Source organism: Acanthochromis polyacanthus, chromosome 6 (assembly GCF_021347895.1).
Source record: "Acanthochromis polyacanthus isolate Apoly-LR-REF ecotype Palm Island chromosome 6, KAUST_Apoly_ChrSc, whole genome shotgun sequence".
Lineage (NCBI taxonomy): Eukaryota > Metazoa > Chordata > Actinopteri > Pomacentridae > Acanthochromis > Acanthochromis polyacanthus.
The window spans coordinates 26,557,386-26,576,844 of NC_067118.1; the positions used below are offsets into that span (position 1 = coordinate 26,557,386).

The 19,459-nt window shown below is 40.5% G+C and overlaps 1 protein-coding gene across 1 annotated transcript; it reads left to right on the forward strand.

The window, feature by feature from the left end:
- The first annotated feature begins 1,141 nt into the window (after positions 1-1,141).
- Positions 1,142-19,459, forward strand: dgkaa (diacylglycerol kinase, alpha a). Its single transcript, XM_022206380.2, has 24 exons — positions 1,142-1,390; positions 8,105-8,208; positions 8,575-8,651; positions 9,895-10,024; positions 10,219-10,293; positions 10,376-10,425; positions 10,516-10,590; positions 10,918-11,034; positions 12,073-12,190; positions 12,363-12,451; positions 12,566-12,685; positions 12,942-13,040; positions 13,512-13,592; positions 13,712-13,785; positions 13,874-13,948; positions 14,098-14,183; positions 14,271-14,360; positions 14,498-14,658; positions 14,753-14,817; positions 15,218-15,308; positions 15,418-15,604; positions 17,839-17,956; positions 18,172-18,232; positions 18,381-19,459. Exons 2-24 carry the CDS (start codon positions 8,133-8,135, stop codon positions 18,459-18,461), a joined length of 2,196 nt encoding a protein of 731 aa, XP_022062072.1. The 5' UTR covers positions 1,142-1,390; positions 8,105-8,132; the 3' UTR covers positions 18,462-19,459.

Here is a 19,459-nt window from a genome sequence, read left to right on the forward strand (position 1 = left end):
GCATTCAAGTATGGAATTTACATTAACTATTTTACATACTTCTGGGTGTTTGATCCTGAAAAATACTGTAACCTAAAACAAGCATGTTATATACGTAAAATTTTGACTTTGTAAAATGCCTGTTTGTACAGCTATCAAATAAATGTAGTGTAGGGAAGTAATAAGTGTAATATTTCCCTTTTCTAATCTGCAAAAATCTACTTATTAAATTAAAAAAAAATAACAAAATACTCCTTTCTGATTGGCTGCAGGGGACCCATAAATAGTCCCTGTCACCTGCCGTATCAATGCGCAATGTACCTTAAAACTGCACGTAACCATAGAGACGGTACTAGCTGTTGACTCATTGGTGGGGAAAAAAACAGTTTCTACAGCTATCAAATACATAGTGTGGAGTACTGAGTATCACTTTTTTTACTTTGCTAATTTGCAAAAAAAAAAAGTAGTTTCTGTAAAACAAACTAATTATAATAATAAATGACACAGAATACTCGTTCCTGATTGACTGTAGATGGCCATTAAATAGTCCCTTCACTTGCCAGATGCAGTTCTTGTCAAAACTACAAGAAACAACAGCAGCACTGACTGTACTTTTGACTCATTTGTAAAAATATGCATGTACATTTAGACAGTTTAATCTTCACAGCCCTACTTTATCTGTTATTAAATGTATTACTTTTGGTTAATAATGACGGGTAGCAAAGACACAAAAAGATGACTGCACTAACGTGTTAGCTAGCTTCACATTAGTAAATTTTCTTTTTATGAGGCCTGTAGTTTATTTTTGTGAAAACTAGGACAGAGGATATTTAATGGGCTAGTTTCAAAGGTTCTATGTGGTCCTGTAGTTTTGTTGTACCCAAAACCACTTATTTTTGTGAGAAATAAAATTAGCTGTAAACGTTAACTAGCTAGTAGCACATAGCTATTTCTGAGTAAGTTGAGTGCACCAGACACACTGTAAGTTTCACCATAAACATTGATAATAACACTGCTACGGTCATTCGGTTGTTAAAAGCATTGAAATGTATACTACATTGATTTCCTCCGGATAGCAGAATGATAATTGCCCTATTACCGGACACGACTGCATAATTTTAACGAGCGTGACTTTACAACTTGGCTGATGGAGGCAGCAGCCCGGCGTAGCGGGTGTGTGTTGGTGAGCAGAGAGGGCGCTGAGCAGCTGAGGCGGTGCTTGACAGGAGGGATCCATTCCTCACTCAGTCTCTGCTCGGCACTAGTTCACCGCTTCCACTCCGCCGACCTGCTGCCGACATTTAAAGTTAACGGCCACTTTGCTTCCCGTCTGACAGCAGGATTTCGGACCGGCTGTTCTGCTGCACCGCGACGGTTCCCCACAGACAAACAGCCGAGAGCCAACTGAGAGGTAAATGACTCAAAAACAAACACCGCAGGTCCCGACTCGTATTGATTGAAGTTTCATTGCAGCTCTAAAACGTCTCTTAGCTGCGGATAAACGCCAGTCAAACACGGGAGAGACAATTTTAGCCCGTTGATTTCGCGCTGCTGTCAAGAGTTGAATTGAAAATCGGAGAGGATGCATCTGGTGATTGACTGCTTTCAGCTCCGTGCATGTTTATGATATCTATGCATATATAAAGAGACAGTGCTGCACATAATCGTGTGCTAATAACAGAGTAATTCACTCAGCAAAAAAACAACCAGCAGAGGAGGCCTTTTGCATTTTAATGTCCTGCCCTCTGCCTTTTTAAAGGCTCATAAACATGCATCATTTCAGTTCCCTTTACAGTGTGAAATGATTGTTCATGTCAGGCTACTTGAGTTACCAGCAGGGAACCCTTCTCTCAGTCTATTTACAGAGAGCAATTTGTCTGTCAGTGTGAGCACTGAGAAGAGACTGGAAATTTTGTCTACAGATACTCAGTGATGATAAGCTTTATTTACATTTACCAATACATTTTACAGCCAATTGTACACTGAGCAAACAGTTTATTGTGCCTTTGCCCCCAACTGATAGGGTCTTATCTGGGTGACCCCTATCTGAGAATATGAGTGCGGCAACATTAAATGTCGCTTAAGGTTTTCATTATGTTTTTAGCCACTACTGGGACAGCAGAATTCTTCATGTCGTGGAGTAGATAAGGGTGGACGTTGGTGGACACTGTTACTTCTGTGTGTCGTTGGTCAGGCTCTGCTTTCACTGTCACGAGGAGTGTTACTCTGACCCCTCATGTTAACTGGAAAAAAGTAAACATACAGAATAGTCTAGATTTTTCTAGGTTTGTTTTTATCACTTTATTTGCATGAACTCTTCGTTACAGAACCACTTTATTTCCTTGTGATGCTTTACTGGGCTGAGATGCATGTACGTTATGCTATGAATAGGTAATTACAAAACTGGAGAATCTCCATGGTGTTCATTTGTTTTGTAGCTGGAAGAGAGTTTTCAGGCAGAGGCAATCAATACACTTGTCAGGTCAATTGTGTCTTTGTTAATGTTTATGTCGGAGGCTAGAGGCTATAAATGCACTAGAATTCAGCCCATTTTGTGATTTGTGGTTTATTTAGTAAGTGTTTACCGTTGCTCTGAGAAGTGGCATCGAAGGTTTTTGTTTGCAGATTATTTCACTTCTCTAAATACAGTCACTGCATCTTCCAGTTAACCGTTACTTCCTTTATTATATCATCACCCCAGCCTGAATCATGGATTACTAATTGACTGCAACTTTTCTATTCCTCACTAAACTGTCCCTACTTTATTATCACATCATGGTGTCATGCTGTGATTTGTTACGTCCTCTATTTGCTCAGAGTTAGGCTCACTCATTTATATTTAAATAATGATTCAATTTAGCAAATGTGATCAGTATATTATCAAGTCCATGATGTGCTGATCTGATAGAATACTTTATAATTGCATTTCAAATCAGTTAATTTTTTTTGAGACACTCAGTGTTGTTTCATTTTCAGTTATGGATAGCTCTGTGGGCGAACCAGACGAGACTCTCTGTTATGTGCAAATATTTCCAGCATAAAAGTGAGTGTGGCTGCTGTATGACAGCATGCACCCTCACAAGTCTGTGCAGGTTTGAGGGTTTTTTTTCTTTTTTTTGAAAGCAGTATGGTGTTCTACAAGGCTGCCTCCACACAAAAAAAGCTATTATGTAAGTCACATTCAAGTCTGAACTCAGAGTGATGGGCAGTCATCACTTTGAAGCTGGGGAGCGAGCAAAGCCTCGCCTACATTTTCCAAGAAATCTGTGATTCATGCTGTGGTGAATGTCTTGTGTGTTTTTTTTTCTTCCATTTTTTTGGTCTGATTTACAACCCATGTTTGTTGTCTTCATTTTCTCCAGTGTTCCTACTAACCGGAGACTGTTTGCATACCACCCAATTCCACAAATATCACCATAGAGTAGCAGACAAGGGAAGCCCTGTTTTAACAGAGCATGCTTGGCCGTGATCGTGCAGTTGTTTTCAACCAGCTTCCTGCATTAATGCACATCTGTCATGGATGAATTATACACCAGCTGTAAAAGAATCACCCACCTATGCAAGACACTGTTTAGTCCCATAAATTAATCAAATAAATTATTTCAACAATACATTTGTCAATATTACAGTGACTGAAGCAAGTGAAGATGTAAAACAAATAACACAAGGGAAGTAGTGGTTACAGGCTGCAGCTCCAGGGATACATAAACATGAAGAAGTGCCATTTTTCCCCCTGGTAGTGGTTTGTAACTTCTGGCTTAACCTGCAAATTGACCCCTAAAGCAAACAGTCCATTTATAGTAAGGGAGTATTCCCCTGTTCATGCAATGAGTCACAGTAGCATCTGCATGTAGAATGCAATTTAGAGGGTGGCCCCTGGTTTTGAAGGCCAAATGAGACTTGTGATGTGGGAGGAGGTGCAGCTGAAGAGGGAAGACTCACAATAACTGGCCTCCCTTTCCCTTAGCTGGCTACCTCCCTTTCTGCCAGTGGATCCTCCTACCTGTTAGTCAGCCGTGGCAGCACTTTGACGGAGAGCAGCTGATGGAGGGAAACACTTTCCATAGCAACCAAGCATGTCCGTCCTTCCCCTTCTGTTAATCTGATGCAATCTGCACACACTTCAGTGAAGAGAATTGTTGTAGTTTCAGGAGGAAAACAAATGCCCAGCATTACATGCAGACTTACTTCAAAGCACCTACGCAGTGTTTTCCAACCACAGAATGACGGAGCCATTGACTTACACTCTGCAAGTGTTGCAAAACAGCAGATTTCCTTGACACAAGGCGTGGGCGTTATGACAGCTTGCACAAACATTAGCCTGCATGGAAAAAAGGTCATCCCCAAGTATACCTTGAACTGATTCTTGTAAAGAGAGTGGTTTTATGGCTGTTGACAATTTTCCATTTAGACATGAAGAGTTCATAATTAAACACATGGCATCTGTGAAGAAAAATACCAACTTAACCATCCAACTCTAATCCTCTAATTATTTCACCATGTGACTTTTTATGAAGCTGTTGCTTCAGTGTTTTTCAGTTAAGTGGTCAGAAATAAAAGTGAGTGTCAGACTGTAAACAGATGTTTTTTAGAAGTTGATTGGTGAGTAGATGTTGCTGTCATGAGCTGTTACTAACCACTTTAACGTTTAAATCGTTCTTTAGTGCTATTTGAAGAACCACTAGTGAAACTTTAGTTTGTGTCTATGCAGAATATGACTCGCACCATTTATTTTGCACTGATTATATGGAGTGACATTTCGTTCAAACAGAATAATACTTCAGACTGTCTGTCAGCAGAGCGGACCAAAGTAAATCACACTGAATGATGACTGCGGGACTCCTGTTTAAATCTTTCTTATGTCTACACAACAGAGATTCTTCCACATAAATGTTTCTATAAAGAAATGTAAACAGTTCTCCTATAAAGCATCTACCATTTAGCTTCAGCCCAGCAACATGACCTTACTGAGAGTCGAGTTAGTCCCATGGCCTGTATTAAGTCTAAGCAAGCTTCAGACATTCTCAAAACCTCCTGAAATATGTATGCTTGATTCAGTAAACTCATTTAGTTGGTGCCACTGTTTTTCAAAAGTCCATCCCATGTTTGTGTGTGCAGACAACTGGCTCAGTATATATGACTCCATCCATCTCCTCTAAGTACATGAATGCTTCTTCCTGTGCTCCATGTTCTGACTGGCCCTGATTCCCTTTCTGCATTGTACATGCAAATCATTATCTAATAAGGAAGTGAGGAATCAGATTACCCAGATAGGCTCAAGATCTCGCTGAACCAGACAATAATGATGATGACACTCATTTGGTAAGGAGACAAAATAGATGTGATGCGGCACATGACATCACGCTCTTCTGGAGAGCTTAAAGACAACAAAGGAAGGATAACACCCGGACAGTATCTGAAGTAAGAGGTGTGTTTTATGTGCAAATAAACTCAGAAGCCTATTTTTAGTTTATTTATAAGACAGCGTTTGAAGTCAGAGTCAGGAGTATATTTTTAGAATAAACAGTTTTGGGCCATAATCTGGTGATCGGTAGCAGATGGCGTCTCATGATTCCTTCATGTGTCACTTTGCTGTCGATACACACCTGGCCCATCTGATCGTCTGCATAAACAGAAGTGCTAGGCAACACTGCTGACCTTTTGAGGGAATTAAGTGAGGACAGTGTGAACCTTTCAGCGTCCAAAGAGAGCAAATGGATCCAAATGACATGCAGGTAGTGGGTGGTTTTTCAGATCATTGCATTTCTTTCTCTCAGGCCTTCTTTGTTATTTAAGCACTCTGATTTTCTGTTCAGTGCAGGCAGCCGTCATTGGTACCTGCACTGGCTGCACTTTAATGTGTGAATAACACCTGTGGACAACAGTGTGAACAACAAATTTACAGTGAGGGCCTACTCATCATCCTGGACTGAAAACCACCATACAATCTATCATTCTCCTTCATTTTGCTTTTGTGTAGTTGGTGATATAATGGTTGGTGAAATCCAACGTGTCAGATCAAAGTGTATGTATATAACTCTTCAAAACTCTTATGCCAGTTTCAGTATATTTATCCTGTTCTATTTTACTCATTTCCCTTGTAATTCTTTTAATTGCTGTCGTGTTGTGAAATAGATAATTACCAGAACTACTCCTGGATGTTTGGTTTTATGCTAACAGGATGCTCTTAAAGGCATTTGTCTTGTTTTTTCATTATAGATCTGTGACTCCACATCATATTACTGCTGACCATTTTCTAAAGCCTGATGTAGAGCTTGTTCCTCCAGAGCTATCTTTACCATTTTCCATTTCAGTCTTCTGTTGCACTTCAGTTTCCATCTCCACACATCAATAAAATCAATAAGCAGACTATTTGTACTTTCTCAACATGTGTACTCTAAGAAAGAAATCTTAAAACTGTATTTATTGCTTTCAAATGTTCATTATTGCTGTGTGATAATGCAGGTGAAGTGCAGATTGATTTAGATTGCGTGCAGTGCATAACTTCATAATGGTAGTTTAATTTTAACAAAAGCCTCATGCAGTTTGCAGTGATTCAGTATAATTACAACATTGTATTTTTTTTATCACAACACATCAAATTCTTCAGCATGTATTATAAAACATTGATGTGTTCCTTCAAGGCAAGACTAATTAACATTTTCTAATTACAGTGAAGTGATTACAGGATAATGATAAACGATAAAACACTGCGCAAAAGGAAGAAGCACAAGTCAAGTCTATCTAAAGTTTGCCAGCGTTAGTCATTATAAGTCGCAAGCCATGGCAGACCAAGAAAGGCTAGAGTACCAAATCCCCTAAAATTATTATTAAATACAGCAATGGCACAATTTATTCTTTATTGATTTAACATTTTGTTTGTAAATGAGAGAATGCTTTTAAATGCCTTTCTTACCATGAATGGAGGGCATCGTGTGCACTTTCTTGCTGCTGATTATGTCAGACCTGATGGAAAGATCTAGCACACATTATTAGAAAACAAGAAGTGGAAGTACATTAGGTGTTCTATAAATTCTGTATTGATCATCCATATATTTTGTGATTGAACCGTTTTTATCGACGTGCTTTTACAACAAACAGGATGTCGGTCTGGCGACATTCTCCTTCCATTAACTAGTTTCTCCTCTTTATTCAATGATTAATGGACTGTATATTTGTCTGCTTGTTTTCCCGTCATCATAGAATCTCTGTGCATTATGTTTAAACGGTGTGTTTGCTTCTGATGAAAGTACGCATTACAAATCCACCAAATGTTCATTCGGGCTTCACGCTTCCAGCGATGTGCTGGGTCAATTTTCATTGCAATCACAAGCCCCTTTTCTGTTTCAGATTCAAATTTCATGCTCACTGTCAGCTCTGTATGACATTTAAGTCTCTTCCTTTTGTTTGAAGGGGACGTCCCTTGACAGGCCAGTTTGGTTTTGTAAAGCTTGCTGCAGCAATGTATCGTTTATGTCTGCATTTTTATCACACAATTTCATTTTCTCTGACTAAGTTAAACCAAACACTTCATGTATCTGGTATATTGTAGAGCTAAAATGAGCCAGTAATTATATGGAAACAGACTGAGGATGCAGAGAATCCCTAGAGTCCAAGTATCAGGGGTAGCTTTAGCCTGACATCATTTCTGCCAGACTTTTGGCCCAGTTTCTACTTGCTAGTGGCATGTTCTGATGGTGTGAGATCTAAAACAGTCTAAAGGAATGAGAAATGTTTCATGTTTGGCAGTGAAGCTGCATTTCAGAGCAGCACAATAGGAAAACAGCTATCAACACACATTTTAAGGACACGCTGTGGGTTAATGAACACAGACCACAGTGACATACAAGTGTTGTTAAAATGTTACCCTTTCATAGTTTCCCCTGGTAAAAGACATTTTTACATGTGCGTGGCTCTACATGTTCTTGCTTCTGCTTCACACAAAGTTTGGATGCTGAGCGTGAGTCTCCCTGTCTACAATGATGGATTTTTACTATGCGAGATGGAAGATGTTATCTTACGCTTGCAGCCATGCTTTTATGTTTTACAAAGAAGCGGGCTACTGTGCACCCACCTTCTCTTTTCTCTCCGTCTGTGTCTCACTGTTTCTCTCGCCTGTACACAGGCAGGCAGTTAGTGCAGAAGCAGGCACCATGTCCACCCCCACAAACCCAGAGGTGAAGGAACTGAACCCTGTCGACTTTATCCAGCTACAACAGTACATTGAATGTGAGTACAGACAGGCAAGCGGGCGGGCGGGCGGGCAGGCAAGCAGCTTTCTCAGCGCTTAACGCCACCACCACCACCCCCCTCCCCTCGACTTCCACTTCCACCCACACACACACTCATTTACACTCGCTCATGGTTTCTCTTATCTAGAGGAGGTAGCTGTCTACCATTGTCTTTAAAAAAAAACCAACATACACCTGTTTTATTGTGCTCCAGATGAATCTATATATTTACTGTGTAATCACATGAGAAAATATACGAGAAACGTGGATTGAAAATGGTCACACACAGTAAACTCAAATATTGCTGTACTACCCTCATTTCCAGAAGTGTATCCCAGTGTGACCTACGTGTCTTTGCTTCCAGACTGCAGCCTGAAGGTGAAAGACGTACTGATGGAATTTGATGCAGATGGCAGTCTGGCCCAGCACAGACATGGAGAGGTGAGGGGAGATCGTCCTGCTGTTCACAGTCAAGTCCACTCCTCCAAAGCTGACTCACAGTGATGTCAGCCACAAGGCGCCTAACTGAACTGAATCACAGCTCTCCGTGTAGCTGTTTAGTGTGAAATGAGAATGTGATTCAGCTATATTGGAGAGTGCGTAATAATCCTATGCTGATTAATTAGGTTCAAAGCTATCGATCACGTTGACTAAACTGTCCACGAGAAATATATCTGCAGCACATTTGAGCGAGGCTGCAAATGTAAATTACCTCCTTAGATTAGCCCACGCAGCAAGGCCTTTCTGAACAGTGTGCTGGCTGCCCTCATGCAGTGTAAGCTCAAATGTGATTGACAAAAGGTCTTTCCAATACTGTGCATCAGTGGTCGACTGCCAACTCATTTGTGCAACAAGCCAATTCAGTCATTTCTGATGTGTTGTTTGGCTACATTCAGTTGAATTGGAAAATTGGAAGGAAATGTGAGTCTTTATAATGGGGAGAAAACACAAATACAGCCATAATACAATGGTGCCAGTTAATAGCAGTCGATATACACAGAACAATGACACTATTTATTGTACGTGTTGGTGTGTTCAGAATCGTGATGCAGCTCCCGTGGTCTCCCTCTCTTTTGCTTTTTTTTCTTTTCCTCTTGTGATCTGGCTGCTTTGCTATGACATTATTTATTACTGAAGCAGCTCTGCAGGGTATGAACCAGGGAAATGGAATAATATCAACAAAAAATGGGTTTGTTGTTCACCGTTATCAGGAGACTACTGCTTGTTAGCCCAGCAGCCTAGTATTCATGTGAGAAACACAGATACCACACCAGACAGATGGACTGGAATCTTTAATCTAAAGCTTTTTTGTCCAATTTAATGGTCACGTGAACACCCTGCAATGACTCCAGTTTTGGAGACCTTTATTTGTCTCTTAATAATGGGTCAAATGTATCTGGGTAGCATCTTGGGCTTTAGAAATATTTCGACTCCTACTTACATGACACTTGAGCTCAAAATAAGGATGTTGTTCTATGAAAGCAACACTTGTCAAATATGATGTTCACGTTTTCACATGGTAACAATAATCTGATCGTCATCTTCCCTATATTTCTAGAAGCCACAAATTTTAAAATTGCGGAAGTTAGCATGTGTATCACAGTGACAGACACTTCAGCCTTTTCATTTAACCACACCGAACCATTGTACACAAGAGTTACTTCTTCCATTCATTTTTTCCCAGTGCATCAATGAAGAAGGCTTTCGTCTGTTCCTGAAGACATATTTAGAAGAGGAGGACTTCCCTGTGGATCTCTGCCAGCGACTCTTCCGCTCCTTCCAAAACTCTGAACCCACCCAGGAAGACAGTACCAGTGAGATTATATACACACCATGTATTCGCTCAGCTCACTACCTCCACACTACTTGGAGCAGGCCCTTATCAATTTATGCCATGGCCTATTTGGCATACATTCATTTATCACCACATGTCTGTACGATCCTGTTTGTGCAGATATAGTTACCACATTACTCACAGCCCCCTCTCTCTCCTCCATCTCTCCTGTAGAGGAGGTCTTCCTGAAGGATGTTTCATGTTACTTCTCTCTCCTGGAGGATGGCCAGCCCCGGGACAAGTTAGAGTGTGAGTCCTTTGTTTGTTTGCAGCTCAAAATAATTTGTGTAATGTTCTAGCAGTTCTACTTTAATTTCCACTCTCTCTGTAGTTGCTTTCAGGCTCTACGACAGAGATGGCAATGGAGTCCTTGACAGCTCTGTAAGTTGTTGAAAAAACCTTGCAGGAAAGATCATCGGGGTATCATATCAGCCACAGTGCTAAAAGAAGTCTTTTGTTGCTTTTTAACAGGAAGTGGATCGAATTATTGCTCAGATGATGCATGCTGCAGAATATCTTGACTGGGATGTGTCAGAGCTCAAGCCTGTAAGTTCCACAGTGCACTCTGTAATGTAAATTACCCACAAACACATGAGAACCTATGCATGCTGCACTTTGGCATGACAGTATGGTAAAATGATACGCACAAACAACACATCTGTTTGCACAAGATAGCCTTTACAGTGTTACATACAGTATATGGCAGTGCTTGTTACTCATTTGCTAGGGTTCATAAATCAAATGATAAGCCTCCCTGCAATTAAAATTCACCAATTCCCATGCATGACTAGTAACAGGAAACATATGGCCCTTTGTAAGTAATAGAAATGTGTGTGCTGATTGGATAATAACAACTAAATGTGATTTCATCAGGTTCTGAAGGACATGATGACAGCAATTGATGCTGACAGCAGCGGTACAGTGTCTCTGGAAGAGTGGGTCGAGGGAGGCATGAACAACGTTCCCTTGCTGGTCTTGCTGGGTCTAAAGGTGCCTTATAAGCGACATGTTTCCTTATTCATTAAGTGTTGCTGGTAAAAGTGGAGTTTAGATGTAATTAATCTTTACAGCAGGTGTCTAACAAAGTGCTAACTGCTCTTGTGACACCCTGGCCTTGCGTGTCTCCCTCCTGTCCTTTGCCTCCTCCTCCTCCATGCCTCTAAACCGCCTTTTTGCCGACTCAGTGTTGCAGGGTGTGGTAATGTTATCCCCTCTCATGCAAGCTTTGCACCATAAGAATGCTTAAGTGTTTTCCATTTACTCGGCACAATCTAAGTGCTTTCATAAAATAGCAGTCTTTTGCGCTAATGCACTCCATTGGATTGAGGAAATTAATAATCTTAACATCAGGTATAGAACATAAAAATGGTTATCTTAAACCAGTGACAGAACCCTTTTGTATTGTGGGTGTTGTTTCATATGTTGCTAAAAATGTAAAAGGCACTAGCGGCCTGTCTGCTGGCTCATTGTGGTGATCTAAAATCACCAACTCCACTCTGGGTTTGGCTTCTACAACAATGCCAGGGACTTCCCCTCAGGCTATTTCTAGCCACCAATGGCCATTTGAAGCCTGGGGTGCATGAATTCAGCCCCCTCACAGTTGCTGTGTGCTACTACCCATAATGCTTCATGCAGCAAGTGATAGACTGATACATCATGTAAAAAAAAAAGCATTTAAGTGTGTAATCTGGATGAAAGCTCTGGTCACTCTGTAAACAGATTGAAAGCAGCCTTATAATCTTGTGAAAGATTATAGTTAGTTTTGATGTGATATGTCATGATATGTAGAGACGCTACATACTGCATAATGAGCAGTCCCAACAAATCAGGGTTTGTCATGACAGGGTGCAAAAACAGTTGAAATGCAGACCTCAGTCGTAGTGTTGTTGATTCAAACTTTAGCAAGCTTCTCTTCTGAAAAAATGCTGTTTTTCTGTTCTAAATGCAAACAGTAGCAAATATTTTAAACCATTAAATTCTTCTCTTTCATGCATTGCCATCTTCAATGATTGCTGCTTCAACAATCAGATGACTCAGAAGGACGGGCAGCACCTTTGGCGGATGAAACACTTTAACAAGCCTGTTTACTGCAACGTGTGTCAGAGCATGCTGCTGGGTTTGAGGAAGCAGGGGCTGTGCTGCACCTGTGAGTACCTGAACCCACCACAAGAGGGCGACACTGCAGTGACGCTTAGCACAAACCATGGTTGAGAATTTCATGATTCTTTTTGGATAACTGGCAGCTTTACATGTTACAGGGTAATTTATATTTGTTTAAAAAATAATGTAACAGCTGGTTTATGTATCCTGTCACGCAGGCTGCAAGTACACAGTCCATGGACGCTGTGCTAACAGGAACCCGGCCCCTTGCACCAGGACATATGTGAAGTCAAAGAAAGAAACAGGGGTATGCTGTTGTCTCCATGACAACCTTCGCAGTGACACGTGCAATATAAATTTGACTGCATCCTATGTCTGAGTGTTCTTACATGGACATTTAAACATGCATCCGGCCTTTCAGGTCCCAGCACACGACTGGGTGAGTGGGAACTGTGACTCTAGGAAGTGTGACAAATGCCAGAAGAAGATCAAGAGCTTCCAAGGCTTAACAGGGAAACACTGTGTGTGGTGCCACACTATGGTGAGGAAGCATCTTAGTGCGTGACTGATTTTTAGAAATATATACTTAGTAAAATTGTTTCTGAGCACTGAAGTGATTTGGTTGCATTGCATCTACTTTGGTTACCAAATTGCCTGACTGTGACCCTTGTTGTTTGCATCTGTTGGCATTCAACGAAGCAGAAATGCAAAAAAAAAGCCTTTTCAAAGATAAAATTGGATTCTGTCAGTCATCACTATTGTTTACGTTGTTTGTCAAATGTATGTGTGTTTTACAGCGTCATGATGAATGTGCAAATCAAGAGCCAACAGAATGTACCTGTGGGCCCCTCAGAGACCATATCCTGCCACCGTGGGCAATATATCCTGTTATAAAGGTACAAAATTATCCTCAGGCACATCACAAGTGCATGTACAGTACAAACAGTGCCTGTCACACCAACGCAGAAGATAAAATCAGCCCAGGGCTGTTTCTTGTTGTTGGTAGAGCCTTCTCACCTGTGTGGTATTTTAACAGGTACAGTCTGTAGATTTCTTTTTTCCTGTCCTCAAAAGGCAAGTAAAACTGTTAGAATTTCTCTGGTTTATTTACTCCGTACCTTAGTGACTGTGGTTCAGGTGGTAGAGTGAGCTGTCCACTAATTGCAAGGTGGCTTGATTCCTTCCAAGTGCAGATACGTCTTGGACAAGACGCTGAACCTGAAGTTGCTCTCAGTGGCAGACAAGCAGCTTCGCCATCACTGGTGTGCGAACATTTGTGTGAATAGGAAAGACTGTAAAGCCTTTGAATACTGCAAGCATGATTGAAGTGCAGACTATTTATCAGTACTTTGTTTTTCTTCCTAAAGGAGAGACCGAATAATGTAAAAAATGGGTGCTCAGCAGATGACAGTGAGCTCAATACTACTCCTGATGGACAAGTGCTTCAGGTGACAACAAAGGCTGTTATCAGTGCTGAATAATGGCTACTTGACAGCCAGTAGTATGTATTTTGTGTTTTAGATTTCATTAGTATAATAACTAACACTATTTGTTTATCAATCCACAGATTGCCCCTGTGCCAAACACCCATCCTCTTCTAGTGTTTGTCAACCCTAAAAGTGGTGGCAAGCAGGGAGAAAGGTGATCCAAAGGAAATATAGGAAAATATTTTCATGCCTGAAGACATTCACTTCCATACGATTGCTTAGCTGTGAAATGTGTTTTTCAGAGTCCTGCGTAAGTTTCAGTATTTACTGAATCCACGGCAGGTGTACAACCTTTCAAATGGTGGCCCTGGACCAGGGTAAGTGATTGGTACACAGATTATGCCCAGCATTACTATAAAGTTTCTGTTAAAATATGTAAATTTACATTATTTCTTACCACATTTTAGTGAATGCTTCCCTGTTTCGTGATTTGCTGTTGTAGCTCTTGTCATCATCTCTCTTTCAGACTGAGTTTCTTCAGAAATCTGCAAGACTACAGAATCTTGGTGTGTGGTGGAGACGGCACAGTTGGATGGATTCTAGATGCAATAGGTGAGATCTATTGAACCAGCTGTGCTAAAAGCATGCGGAAATCATTGTGAATCACTTCCTTTTTCTTTCCCCTTTTCTTGCGATCAGACAAAGCCAATCTGCTGGTACGGCCACCTGTTGCTGTGCTTCCTCTGGGCACCGGAAATGACCTCGCACGATGTCTGCGTTGGGGAGGAGGTGAGAAATTATTCAAAGTCAGAGTACTGCCTTATTATGAAAATAATTAAATAACTGCGCTCTTCCAAAATGCTTTATTTTGTGTTTATGCAAATGACGGCACTGAGTCATTTTGGTCTCCTCTCCATTTTGTGCAGGATACGATGGTGAAGATCTGAGTCGCATTCTTAAAGACATTGAGGGCAGCTCTCAGGTGTTGATGGACCGCTGGAGTGTGCAGGTTATCACAGATGAGAATCAGGAGAAAGGTGACCCAGTGCCATATGAAATCATCAACAACTACTTCTCTATTGGAGTTGTGAGTTTTTTTTCAGAAATGTGCCACACAAGAGAAAGTATTTTGTTTTCAGTTTGGGATTTTGGATCACTGCTGTGTTGTGTTGTGTTGACAGGATGCCTCCATTGCCCACCGGTTTCACACAATGAGAGAGAAACATCCCCAGAAATTCAACAGCAGGTATTCTTGTTTGTTAGAACATTTCTAGGACACTTCATAAGGAACTGCAAACAAAGCAAAAAAAGAAAAAAAGATCCCACTAAAATAAATCAAATAAAACACTGCTTGACAATCATACCTCTAACAGATACACTGTTTAACTACAAAACAGGGCTGGGGAACACTGTTTCAATTTTATGTCCCCAGTTTTATTTTTGTGTTTCCCTGTTTTGCAGTCACAGTTTTTTTTTAAGCTGCATAGCAATGAATTCAAGCGGTGACAGCAGATGTCTGTGGCAGCAAGTGTTGTCACTTGACTCCTGCTCCTTCTGAAGAGCTGCGTGTGCTAAAAGAAGAAAATGTTCTGTGAAAGTGAAATATCACTTAATCCTGAAAGAAACACTTTTTTTCATAACTGCAGAATGAAGAACAAGCTGTGGTATTTTGAATTTGCCACTTCAGAAACCATCTCTGCTTCCTGCAAGAAACTTAGCGAAAGCTTAACGATCGAGGTGAGAGAAATGCACCAGCGGTGCCGGTGCTGCAGATGTGCATTTTGTCTTTTATGCTCGCAGTTTTAGATATAAAACTGTCTCTGTGGCCTTCTGTACCTTCTCGCAGTGCTGTGGTACCGCACTTGAGCTCAGTGGCGTGTCTCTTGAGGGAGTTGCTGTCCTGAACATTCCCAGCATGCACGGTGGCTCCAACCTATGGGGTGAGACCAAAAAAGTGGACACTAAGGGACTGACGAGTCAGGAAGAGCCTGAGGTCATCATCAACCCAGAAATCCTGAAAGTGACTTCCCAAGGTATCCTGTCATCAACCTCAACTCCACTGAACAGTGACATAAAAATCAGGGTGCACATGAGACTCTTAGAAATCGGATTTAAATACTAATAAATATTTTTCAGATGAAAATTTCCCTAATCTAATTGTTTCTGGAAAACTCAAAAAAAATTATACTGACTGTACAATCTTTGCCCAGCACCAAACCACACATCATGAAACATTTAGGAACTAACAAACAGATTATTTTCAAAGTTGCTGGTGTACAAAAACACAGTAGCGACCACGAGAGCTCAACACACTTAAACCAAAGCAACTTAGGGAAATTAAACATAATCAAATTAATTAAGCACATGAACAAATTGGTCCACAAATATGCAGCAAATACAAAACTGCTACATGTTGTTTATATTTGAACCATGTTTTGTTGAGCTGCATTTGCTTCAAAGTTTGAAGATGCTTACCTCATTTGCTATTGTTATGTTTTTTTTGCAGGCGTTTCCTAAAAGATAGAATCAGTGACACTAATACAGTACATTTTTTGACCGATTCAGTAAATATCTTCTCACTGTCCAATAGCTGTTTGTTCTGTGTGCGCTAAAAAAAAAGCAGGCGTTTGTACACAGCCCTGGCTCTGCAAATGGAAAACAAATGATCCACACAACACTGCTCCAGTGTGTCCTGTGCACGTTTGCCTCATGCACAGAACAGGGGAAAGGGAGGAGGGGAGAGGGGAGAGGGGAGGAAGAAAGGCGGTGGGAGTGTGAGGGATACTAAATGTCTAAATGTGTTCACTAACTAAAAACAGATTGTCTTCCACCAGTATCACAGACTCTGCCTTGTGCCACCAAAGACCAAATATTGGCCTTAAATTCAGCAGGAGGAAAGAAATGAATGTAAATGTGGCTCATGTCTCCTGGATGCGTAAATAGGCAACGATGTAATCAATTGAAGAAGGAGTGTGTAGGATTTGGTGTGTTCTATCAGTTGCAATCAAATGAATTCCCCTCACAGAAATATTTTTAAAAAGTGCAAAATGGTCTTTCTAAAGCCAGTGTGTGGTTTGTCTGTGGTGGGATACTCTAGAAACATGTCAGTGAAACATGCTCTTAGACTCTTAGAAGAGGACTCACTCGTTTGCAGCTATAAAGGACTTTTTGTAAGGAACTGAAAACACAATTCTTATTTGGTGATTACACACTAGACAAACCAAAATTATGGGCTTTATTTTCCATTTCTGTCAATAGATCCTGTCTTTTTAACAAACAAAAAAAAAAAATACAACTAAGCAAAAGTTTTCCATTTTCTAGTGGACTCATGAGTACATGAAGATCAGAGAGCTTCACAGCAAAAAGTTCAATACAACGCTTTACATACTTGCTAGTTAAAAGTCCAAAGAAGGAAAAGTGTCCCACACCTTTCCTGTACAGTGAAGTGCAATCTTGTTCATTCTTATCTTTCTTATGATTGAACAAATAGTTTCAGGTCACCTTGGACTTTTACCCTGAACGAGCCAGAGATCTTTCCCCTGAAAGCTGAGAGAATGTGCACATATGCTTGTATTTTTCAACAAAGATCCCACTAAACCTGAAACACTCATCCTTTAATAGTGCATAAGTTGTAGGAATCATTCATGAAACTTAAAACATTTGGATATACTGTAAACGTGCAGTTGCGTTATTTTCTGACCACTTGAGGGCAGCAGAAATTATCTGTAAAAACACCGATCACTAAGTTTTGTTTTCCAGCTAAATAACAAACCTGACTGTCCACACATCCTAGACACAGACTACTCATTTGGAGTTTAGTTTATAACCATGTGACAAATGCAAGTCCAGAGTTGACTCTGTTAGCTCTGATTTGAGTAAAAATATATAACCACGTCGCTGTGTTCACTCACTAGTTACTAGCTTTTTCTGTCTGCCTGGGTTGGTCGTGTTCAGTCAGTTGATGAAAGCCACTTTTACCTACAAGTGATCCTTCCAAATGAGCCACAGAAATGACGCCGTGGTAATATAAAAATATCTATCATAATCAGATTTAACTACATAGCAAACTTTGAATTGCTTACATGTAGTTTTAGTATGAGTATAACTGTATCCAGGAAGTGATGCACACAGTGTGTCCCGGTTATTCACATATAAATCTGTTACTTTTATTTATGCCCTCTGTGATGCAGAGTAAACATGACTGACATCACTGATCTGTGTTCCCTCTGTGTGCTGCTGCTTCAGTATGTCCCTGTGTTCTCACCAGATCTCAGTGACCGTCGATTAGAGGTTGTCGGCCTTGAAGGAGCCATGGAGATGGGACAGATTTACACGGGCCTCAAGAGCGCCGTGCGGCTCGCTAAAACTTCACAAATCACAATAAGGTGAGAAACAACCACAAGACTTGTTGAGACACGACAATCTTGAGCTCTGGGTGTTGACAATGGTGATGGCTTGTCGTTGAGTTCACTTGAGGACCGTCGTTTGCTGATTCTTTACACAAGATCGTACATTTGCATTCACCTTTTCGTATTTTAATTGCACCCAAAGGTCACTGATATTGTTGTATGTTGTTGATACCTCTCTACTTTGCATCCAGGACAAAGAAAGCATTACCAATGCAGATAGATGGGGAGCCGTGGATGCAGCCGCCCTGCACGGTAAATACGGCACACACCCACCCAGAGACACCACAGCTGCTTCACAGTTAAAGCTACTCGTCTTACTAACAGTGAAGTTAGTGAAATTGTTTGGTTTGATTACACTGTAACTCACTGGGCATTTTTGCATTTTATATTTTCTTTTCAGATTCACATCACACACAAGAATCAAGCCAGTATGTTGATGGCTCCTCAGGCTAAATCATCTGGTTTTTTCAACTACAAATAAAACCGACTGACTAAATGCACGTCTTTGCTGTATATAGAGGACTGACACTTTTTAAAAAAAATAAAAATCAATTTGAATGTGTATGTTGTATAATAATCACATTGTAACAGTCGAAGTAAGCGTAACTGTCTCTGCATCTCTGTAACACATAACCGAAGCATGGCGTGATACCAGTACAAACTTTATGGTAGGATATATTTGCATTGTGGCAAAATTATTTTGACCAAACTTTCTTTAGTGTTTTTAATCAATACTCAACACTCTCGCTATGTCAGTGCTTCTTAGTGGAAGTGCAGCTCTGTAGGAACTTAAAGTAAGGTTAAAATAAACTTAATATCATTCTAGCAGAAGAATATTCAGCTTAATGTGCCTTTACAGTCTGTTTTCTATGGTTATGGCTTAGGTAGAAGACATACAGAGCGCTGTGTACACATGCACTTTGAGCATAGACCATGTAGTATTGCTGTTTTTTCTTTTCTTTTGTGGCTGTGAAGATGCTCTGAAAGCCAGATGTAAATGTTTTATGTGAATTTAGAACCAGAAGTGAAGGAAAGACAAGACTACGTTTCAGACAGACGTTATGTTTCTTTTTTCATTCGTTTCAAAAGATACTTGAAGGTGTTTCGGGGAACAGTTAAGGGACAATTATTGCCATTAGGGCTGCAGCTGTCGGCCTGCTGTTTCTATGCGTGTGTGTGTGTGTGTGTGTGTGTGTGTGTGTGTGTGTGTGTGTGTGTGTGTGTGTGTGTGTGTGTGTCTGTGTCTGTGGGCAGAAGACGTATTTGCTGAGAGCAGAAGGCTGAGATATGTTCATTTCTGAGCTATAATTTGCTAGTCTGTGATGAGTTGGATTTGATGTCGTCTGTTCAGACTAGTTTAATAATGTATGTAGTCTTTATTTAAATGCTCTATCAGTCATATCATTTCAATATACCTGGAGGATGTTAATGTAATATGTCTGAAATTACTCACGATTTTAATAAATCACCTGGGCTTCA

What these genes read in the sequence shown, in the direction of transcription:
- dgkaa (XM_022206380.2), top strand. Translation starts at nt 8,133, where the DNA reads ATGTCCACCCCCACAAACCCAGAGGTGAAGGAACTGAACCCTGTCGAC. An exon ending in ATGGAGTCCTTGACAGCTCT is followed by an intron (nt 10,426 to 10,515) that starts GTAAGTTGTTGA and finishes GCTTTTTAACAG; the next exon opens with GAAGTGGATCGAATTATTGC. An exon ending in AATGGTGGCCCTGGACCAGG is followed by an intron (nt 13,949 to 14,097) that starts GTAAGTGATTGG and finishes TCTCTCTTTCAG; the next exon opens with ACTGAGTTTCTTCAGAAATC.